This window comes from Myotis brandtii, unplaced genomic scaffold, assembly GCF_000412655.1.
Source record: "Myotis brandtii unplaced genomic scaffold, ASM41265v1 scaffold46, whole genome shotgun sequence".
Taxonomy (NCBI): Eukaryota; Metazoa; Chordata; class Mammalia; order Chiroptera; family Vespertilionidae; genus Myotis; species Myotis brandtii.
The window spans coordinates 5,152,014-5,161,134 of NW_005367587.1; the positions used below are offsets into that span (position 1 = coordinate 5,152,014).

At 45.0% G+C, this 9,121-nt stretch overlaps 1 protein-coding gene across 1 annotated transcript in view; it reads left to right on the top strand.

Annotated features, from left to right (window-relative positions):
- Nucleotides 1-39: 39 nt before the first annotated feature.
- The window catches only part of POGLUT1 (protein O-glucosyltransferase 1), a 22,199-nt gene continuing 13,117 nt past the window's right edge, over nt 40-9,121 (top strand). Inside the window, exons 1-5 of the mRNA XM_014546945.1 lie at nt 40-270; nt 678-793; nt 2,082-2,225; nt 3,264-3,399; nt 6,725-6,846. Of these exons, the coding sequence (XP_014402431.1) occupies nt 40-270; nt 678-793; nt 2,082-2,225; nt 3,264-3,399; nt 6,725-6,846 (749 nt within the window). The remainder of the gene's footprint in view (nt 271-677; nt 794-2,081; nt 2,226-3,263; nt 3,400-6,724; nt 6,847-9,121) is intronic.

Genomic DNA, 9,121 nt, shown 5'->3' on the forward strand with positions numbered 1-9,121 from the left:
AGAGGCGCTCTCCTGCCTCTTTGCTCCGCTGTGGCCGCGATGCCTGCGGAGCTGGGCGCCGGGCACATGGGCGGCAGGATGTGCGGGGAGGGAGGGGGGTTTGGGGCGGAGAGTGGGAATCTGTCGCTGCCTCTCCTGCCCCGGGTCCCGGAGAATAAGCGGTTCTCCGGGATTCCGAGTGACAGTGGGGAGGAGAGGGAATCCCTCTGGTCATCCACAGCAGGCATCGCCCGCGCCTGGCAGCTCTGCCCCCCGCTAGAACATACGGGGGTAAACCCCGTGCACGGGGTGTGGCTCTGTGTGGTGTGTGTTTTCTCAGACCATTGCCAGAAGAGATGAAGGGAGGGTTAATGTCTGTGGCTTTTATTTGATCCTCTTTGTAGGACTCGGTTTTGTTAGTAAGCGGTGGGAATCGGTGTAACTCTCACCAATGCAGTATTGTATATCCGTAGCCTTCTGAGCGAGCGTCAGGCATTAAGCTGGGGAAGTTTCCAGTTTCTTGGATACCTGACGGCCGAGTGCAGGAGCAGACTTGCTGGAGAGTTACAGCAGGAATCCTTCCTAGGTTTCCGTTTCCACCAGTAAGGTGGGAAGCCGGGTGTCTAGAACTTTCGGCCGTCTATTGGTTCTGCCTGTCTGCCACTAGCAAGTAAGAATGTTCGGGGGTATTTTGTTAACTTTCATTCATTTCCCTTTTTGAAGGTTCAAAATGGAAAGTATTTATTGACCAAATTAACAGGTCTTTGGAGAATTATGAACCATGTTCAAGTCAAAACTGCAGCTGCTACCGTGGGTGAGTCAGTTCTTGGATTTATTTGTTTTTGAGAATTTAGTTCTTGTCACAAGCAAGTCCCCTAAGATCTCTAAGAGGCCTTGGTTGCAGTGGTCAGAGAGCCAAGCATATTTGTGAAAGCAGACGGGGTTCCTGAGGTGGTTTCCTATTTCTAGGGAATAAAAATGCCCTGGGATGGAAGAGGCCCAGGTGGTCTCAGCCTTCTCCCCCCTGCTCACTCCTTGTGGGGGTCAGTATCTGTGCATGTCTGTTTTCCCCACTGGACTGAAAGCTTCTTCAGGTCATTCACCGTTGTATCCCTGGTGTGGCTCTCAGCAAGTACTCAATAAATATTGTTGAAGGAATGAACGTATTTATGAATGAATCTAATTATACCTTTCCTGTTGATTATTTTTAAAGTATGCAAATTAGGGCTGGAGTGTGGAAGAAAGAGTACTCCGAAAGCAATAATCACTTCTAGTCTCAGAACTCCCACTCATTATCCCCATGGCCAGCCACTTAAATTCTCTGGGTCTCAGATTCTGCATCAGCTGAATATCAGGGTCCTTTAGCTCCTTATTATGTTATTCCACAGCTCCTCAAAAAATTCACCTACTGCTTATGATACTTATTAAAAACTTGCTATGTATTGAACTTTATAAAAGGGATCCAAAATAGTGTAATTTGCCTGGCTGGTGTTACTCAGTGGTTGAGCATCAACCCATGAACCAAGAGTCCCTGGTTCGATTCCCAGTCAGGGTACATGCCAGGGTTGCAGGCTCAATCCCCAGTAAGGTGCCTGCAGGAGTCAGCCCATCAGTGTTTTCATCTCTCTATCTCTCTCCCTAAAAAAAAAAAAAAAATTGTGTAATTTTTTGTTATTGCTGTTAGGCTGCTATGGTTTGGGGTGGGTAGGAAGGAGCCAGACAGACCAGAACAAGGGAGTCAGACAGTGTCAGAATGCAAGGCATAAGCTATACCTTCTGTGGGATTCAGAGGAGGGGACGTCAGCGGGCTGCAGTGACTGGAGCACGCAGATGTGGCTTGTGTAGGGAAGGTGGAATATGCATCAGGCAAGGGAGGGGCAATCCAGATGGAGGAGGAAGAAGAGAAATTTACTTGCTTTTTTTCGTTTGGTGATGGTTTAGATTCCCTGTGGTGCTTCAGGGGGAAAGGGTACTCGTTCGTGCCCTTTATTCTTTCCCTCAGCTTACTATGTTCTTTAATACTAACCCTAAACCCAAGGAAGTAGGCAGAATGGTGCCACCACCTTGGCCTGCTTTCCGTGACGATTCCCATTCTTTCCTAGTGTCATAGAAGAGGATCTGACTCCTTTCCGAGGAGGTATCTCAAGGAAGATGATGGCGGAGGTAGTCAGGCGGAAGCTGGGAACCCACTATCAGATCATTAAGAACAGATTATACCGAGAAAATGACTGCATGTTTCCCTCAAGGTAAGAGTTAGGAGGCAAATATATCTTCTGACCTTATTACATAGGGGCTTACTTGATTCTGTCCTTATGGAGAAGCCCATTAAAGGGACCCCCCCAGGTCAGTTCCTCCTCCCATGACAAGCTCTTCTTGCCTGGGAATTTTTCTTGCCAACTCCTATCCTCCCTTCTCCTACATCAAAGCCTGTCTTCTCTCTTTGTGAGGCTTGGGCATGTCACTGGCTATACTGGCCTTTGCTCTGTCCCTTCTCTTCTTTCTCTGGATGTTGTAGCTGCAGGACACAGGCTGATGAGACCTAGCAGGAGTGAGCTGTGCTGAAGGTGGAGGCAAAGCATGGATTGTCAAAGGCCAACTATTGTTCTAGATACCAAGTATTCGAAGTAACATGGTGGAAAGTCACGAGGAGTAGCTGGAGCTACAAATTATGAATCAGTGGGATGAGAGTGGGGGGTGAGCAGGAGGGTCACAGACTGATGATACAACTAATGATAAACCTCCCTTTTAGGAATTTTGTATATAAATAAAACTTCCAGCCCCGGCAAGTGTTCTCAGTTGGTTGAGCATCATCCCATACACCAAGAGGTCACCAGTTCAAGTCCTGGTCAGGGCACATGCCAGGGTTGCAGGCTCAATCCCCAGTAGGGGGCATGCAGGAAGCTAAAAACATTTTTTTAAAGTGTGCCTGGGGCCCTAACCAGTTTGGCTCAGCGGATAGAGCATCAGCCTGTGGACCAAAGGGTCCAGGGTTCGATTCCAGTCAAGGGCATGTACCTTAGTTGCAAGCTCCTCCCCGCCTGGGCCCTGGTCAGGGCTCGTGCAGGAGGCAACCAATTGATGTGTTTCTCTCACATTGATGTTTCTCTCTCTGTCTCTCCCTCTCTCTTCCATTCTCCCTAAAAATCAATGAAAAAAAAAAAAAAAAGAATGTCATGCTAATAAACTATATTTAAAAAATAAAATAAAATAAAGTGTGCCTGGGACACTGCCTTGTCCTAGAGCAGGCACTGCTCTGGTGAATCTATGGTATTTCTGTTTGACAGATGCAGTGGTGTGGAACACTTTATTTTGGAAGTTATCGGGCACCTTCCTGACATGGAGATGGTGATCAATGTACGAGATTATCCTCAGGTTCCTAAATGGATGGAGCCTGCCATTCCAGTCTTCTCCTTCAGCAAGGTGAGCATAGGAAGAGCCATATGAGGGGATGCAGGGTGATCCTCTAGGACAGGGGTGGGGAACCGTTTTTCTGCCAAGGGCCATTTGGATATTTATTTATTATTTTATATATATAATATATATAATTTTTTTAAAAAATTTTTTTTATTGGTTTCAGAGAGTCAGGGAGAGGGAGAGAGAGATCAAAATATCAATGATGAGAGAGAATCATTGATTGGCTGCCTCCTGCACACCCCCCACTGGGGATCAAGACCAAAACCTGGCCATGTGCCCTGACTGGAAATTGAACCATGAACTCCTGGTTCATAGGTCGATGCTCAACCACTGAGCCACGCTGGCTGGGCCATTTGGATATCCATAACATCATTCACAGGCCATACAAAATTCTCAACTTAAAAATTAGCCTGCAATATTTGGTCAAACATTTAATTAATTCACCCCTAATGCCTTGGCAGGGCCAGACCAAATGATTTCGAGAGCCTTATACTGCCTGTGGGCCAGATGTTCCCCACCCTGCTCTAGGATATGAGCAGGAGATGATTGTCTTATGACAGAGTCTAATGGGTCATGGTGAGGATGGGGCCTGAGATCCAGAACTGGGTCTGTGTCCCTGTTAGTTTCACAGTAGTTGAGCAATGAGACTGAGGAGATAGGGTTGAAGATCTGTAAGTAATGTGAGATTGCTTAAGTGTCTATAGAGCTAGTGATAGAGCGTAGGGAAGGAGAGGCCTGAAGAACCTAGTGGACATTGGAGATGGGGTTCAGAGATCCTTGAGAGAGAGAGAGAGAGTGGCCCGAGAAAGCTTCTGGGCTTGAAATTAGAGAGCACATTTAACCAGTTTACTGCCTGGCGTCCAAAACGGAAACCATCCCCACACGCCATGATATTTTGAATTTAATTTAAAAAATCAGTTTGCAATGAATATTATAAAAATAAATATGTTACTCACAATTTGGGTGTTCTTGAATGTTTTCAGCTGAAAATTCACACACAAAAAAATGATTTTAAAGTCGGTCAGGGCTGCCACTTAGGGAAAACATTATTTTTATAGACGTGTGTGGCGTGTGGGGAAGGTCTGCCGCTTGCATCTACAGGCGCTTATGGCGTACAATGGGTTAAAAAAATATTTGTTGAGCTCCTATAATATGTACATCAGCCACAGTATTTGGTAACATCTGGCTTATGTGTCACTGTATCCCAGGGGCCCAGCATGGCTAACAGTGAAACCGAATGTGTTAGATCACTCCCCACAGTTTGTGTCCAGGCAGCACATTGAGGGGATAGGCCAGGGATATCCAAGAGGGATTTGCGAGAGGGTGGTCTTCGGGTTTAGTTATGGAAGGATAGGATACTAGGACACATCTGTGGGCTTGTAGAACTTGGGACAGTTAATGTCTTGCCAGAGCTCAGGTTCTTGTAAATGGTGTATCGGCAGGGATGGGCCTTGGATCCCTAGAGACTGAGTTTGAATGCATTTGAGGGCAGGGGTGGGGAACTAAAAGGGAGTGAGTGGAAGATTCTATGGGGAAGAGGAGGTTTAGGAAAACCCTATGGACTTTGCGAAAAGGAACATCATCTCTGATTTGGTTTTCCCAAAGCAAAGGGACTTTTTACCCCCACCTTTTCTTTATCACAGTTTACTTTCCTTCCAGACTTGTTTATTTCCTGTATTGCAAGTGGTCTGAGGCACATTTGTGCGCATTTCCCATGACTTAGCCTCATTTCTCAAAAGTGCTTGATCCCATTGTTTGTCATGAACGCCTTCCAGACGAAGAAATAGAGGCTCCCATGTAAGTCAGTGAGGACTTCGTTATTTACCTGTTGTTTCTGAGGATAATAAAGTATGACCATCAGTATACTAACTTCCTTTTCATCTTTACCTCCCTCCTTTTTTTTTTTTTTAATCAGTGACTCCTACTTTCCAAAGAAGGGATTTTTTTTCTTTTAAATCCTCATCCAAAGGTATTTTTTTCATTGATTTTTAGAGAGAGTGGAAGGGAGGGGGAGAAACAGAGAGAAACATGGATGTGAGAGAGACACATTGATTGGTTGCCTCTGGCACGTGCCCTTGACTGGAATCGAACCCAGGACCCTTCAGTCCGTGGTTGGACATTCTATCCAGTGAGCCAAACCGGCTAGGGCCAAAGGAGGCATTTTAGACTGTCGACTTTATAGTAATTGTGCCTCTTCTATTGAGCAGCTATGGCTGCTCAAATACATTTTTAAGTATTTGAGAGAATGCAAACAGCATATTGCATGTGTGATTCCAATGGAAGAAACAGTAGCGTTAGAGGTTTATCAGTGGCCAAAATTTTTTTCTTTTCAGAGAAGGGGCTGGGGAGAGAGAAAGAGAAACATCGATTTGTTGTTCCACTTATTTATGCATTCATTGGTTGTTTGCATGTGCCCTGACTGGGGATTGAACCCACAACTTGACATATCCAGATAATGCTCTAACCAACAAGGTTGAGTGGCCAGAGTTTTAACAGAAATAACCATAAAAAGGAAACAAATGGTTTCAAACTTTTTTCAAAAGATGTGGGGTAACACCTCTTACCCCATTCTGCCCATCAGCACTTCTAACCCTGATAGATGAGTAACCAAGAATTTATTGACCAACCAATGTGAGTTCAGCAGTGCCACAGTGTTGAGTAGCACTGACACTGAGTACCCAGTATGTGTCAGATGCTGTTCTAAACTTTTTACATGTACAGCTCATTTAATATTAAAAACAAGCCTATTATATAGATAGTATTATTGATATTATTTCTCCCATTATAAAGATAAGGAAACTGGGCGTAGAAAGATTAAGTAACTTGTCTAGAGCTGAAAAGAGGTGGAGTCAGCGTTCAGATTCAGATGATCTGTCTCAAAAGCCCACATTCAAAACCACTGCACTGTATTTCCTAATTCTTGCTCTCAAAAGACCCATCTAGGAAATAACCAAGAACGGGTGAGTCAGTATACACTCCAAGTGTAATAGCAGCTAAAAGATGAGAGAGCTATGTAATCATTCAGAATTGTGTATATTATTTCCTTAAACTAAAAATCCTGACAGTGGATGTCCTCTAGAAAAATGGAACTTTGGGGAACTGGGAAAGTTGGCCTTCAGTGCAATTTCAAATTCATGAATTTTAACTCGTGGTCATTTTTGTCCTTTAATGACTGGAGTCGAGACTTCGCAGACTAGGGCAGCTATATCTTTGACAATGTGGCACAAGGGCTTGCAAGGCCTTTGTCCAGATCCTGTGGCATGAATGCAGTTGGCTGCTTTTCCCTCTATTGTGCAACTGATTTAGAATGACCTTTCTGTTTCTATTGAAGACATCAGAGTACCATGATATCATGTATCCTGCTTGGACCTTTTGGGAAGGGGGACCCGCTGTTTGGCCAATTTATCCTACGGGTCTTGGACGGTGGGACCTCTTCAGAGAAGATCTGGTAAGGTAGGTCCTTTAGGGAGGTTATGTTTGTCCCTCTTTATGGGTTTTCTTGAAATAAACAGTAGCGTATAAACAATTACCTTAAAATGACTAACTCTTAAGTTAAAAATAAAAGACAAAAAACTGTTTATAGCAAAAGCAATTTTACCTGTGTATAAGTTATCTATGTATCCATAGAAAAAGAACAGAAGAACCTGCTCTAAACTATCAGCAGTGCCTCTGTGGAAGATTGTGGAAGCCTTTTCTTCTTTAAACATTTCCATGCTTTTAAGATTCTCTAAGAGTGAATTACTTTTATAATGAGGGGAAAAAATGAATGAGCATGTTGTGGGGGAGGATAGAACATTACTTAGAGGAACATAAATGCACTTTATAATTTAGAGCTAAGTCTGTTAGGTGGGAATGGAGTGGGCATCTATGTCCCATAGGTATCTCAAAGACAAGCTTCCTTCAGATCCTCTCTATATATGATTGAGATATGCCTTAGCCTGTTGGTTCCATCCCATCCTGCCTTCATTTCAGAATTAATTTTTTAAAATATATTTTTATTGATTTCAAAGAAAGGAGAGGGAGAGAGATAGAAACATCAGTGGTGAGAGAGAATCATCAATCAGCTGCCTACTGCACACTTCCTATGGGGGATCGAACTCACAACCTGGGCATGTGCTGTGACCTAGAATCGAACTGTGACCTCTTGATTCATAGGTCGATGCTCAACCACTGAGCCACACTGGCTGGGCTTATTATGTCTTTTGATGGACATTTAAGCCATATATATATAATATATGAATAATTTTTAATAGTTTTTTTAAATCCTTACGTGAGGATATTTTTCCATTGATTTTTAAAGAGAGTGGGAGAAACAGAGAGAAACATCAATGTGAGAGAGACACATCAATTGGTTGCTTCCCGCACGTGCCCCAACCAGGGCCGAGGATCGAGCCTGCAACCAAGGTACGTGCCCTTGACCAGAATCAAACTCAGGACCCTTCAGTCCGCGGGCCAATGCTTTACCCACTGAGCAAAACCTGTTAGGGCACATAATTTGGTTTTTATGGGCTATTTCAGAGTATGACCCTTTACCCTTTAATATTTTAGTTGCATATTTCCTAAAAGCAAGGGTGTTCTCTTTTATGACCACACTGTAATTACCAAATTCAGGAAACAGTATTGATACAACACTTTATAGTCTCAGTAATGCCCTATATAGTGCTTTCCCCCTCCAGTACAGGATACAGGCCAAGATCATGTATTGCATGCAGTTGTTATGTCTCTCCAGTCTCCTTTGATCTGGAACAGCTTTTTAGTCTGTTTTTCTCTTTCATGACATTGACATTTTGAAGAGTGCAGAACATTCTTCAATTTGGTTTTGTCTGTTTCCTCATGATCAGATTCAGTTTATGCATTGCTGGTCCGAATACTGTATTTACTTACCACATAAGTCATTTTTCATCCATCCACCCCTCATTAGTGATGTTGATTTGGATCACCTTGTCAAGGTGTTATCCGTTTCCTTCATTGTATAGTTACTATTTCTCCCCTTGTAAGTTAATAAGCAATTTATAGCGAGATAGAATATGTCTTAAAATCTAATCTTAGATGAATTTTTTCTTTTGATACCTTCCCCTTATATTCTTCAACTGAATTTATTTATGACTAGAGGCTCAGCACACAAAATTTGTGTGCGGGTACGGTCCCTAGGCCTGGCCTGCGATCAGGGCCATCTTCCTCCGCTGCCACCCACCCGGTTCCCGGTTCGCCATCGGGCGATCGGAGCCTGATGGCTGGGAAAAGGGAACAAGAGATCAGCTGTTCCCGCCCACTCGCCGGCCCTGCCCCCACCACGGGTTGCCCTCTGTGTGTGAGGCGACTGGTGGGACAGGTCCTAGGCCTGGCGCCACCCGCATCCCCCGCCACCCATCCCTGGTTCCCCGTTCGCCATCAGGCGATCGGAGCCTGCCAGCCAGGGAAAGGGACCAAGAGGTGGTCAGTGCGCCTCATAGTGACTGGTCGAGCAGTTGTCTGCTGTTAGGGTCAATTTGCATATTACCCTTTTATAATATAGGATAGAGGCCCAGTGCACAGGTGGGGGCCAGCCAGCCTGCCCGATGGGGGCCCCAGGTCGGGGTAGGGGTCCCCATTGGGGGGTAGGGCCAGCCAAGGAGAGGGGCCGTGGGCGGTTTGCAGGCCAGCCATGCCCCCAATTAGGGGGGGGGTCCCCTCTGGGGGACGGGGCTGGCCAAGGCGAGGGGCCAGGGGCGGTTTGCAGGCCGGCTAC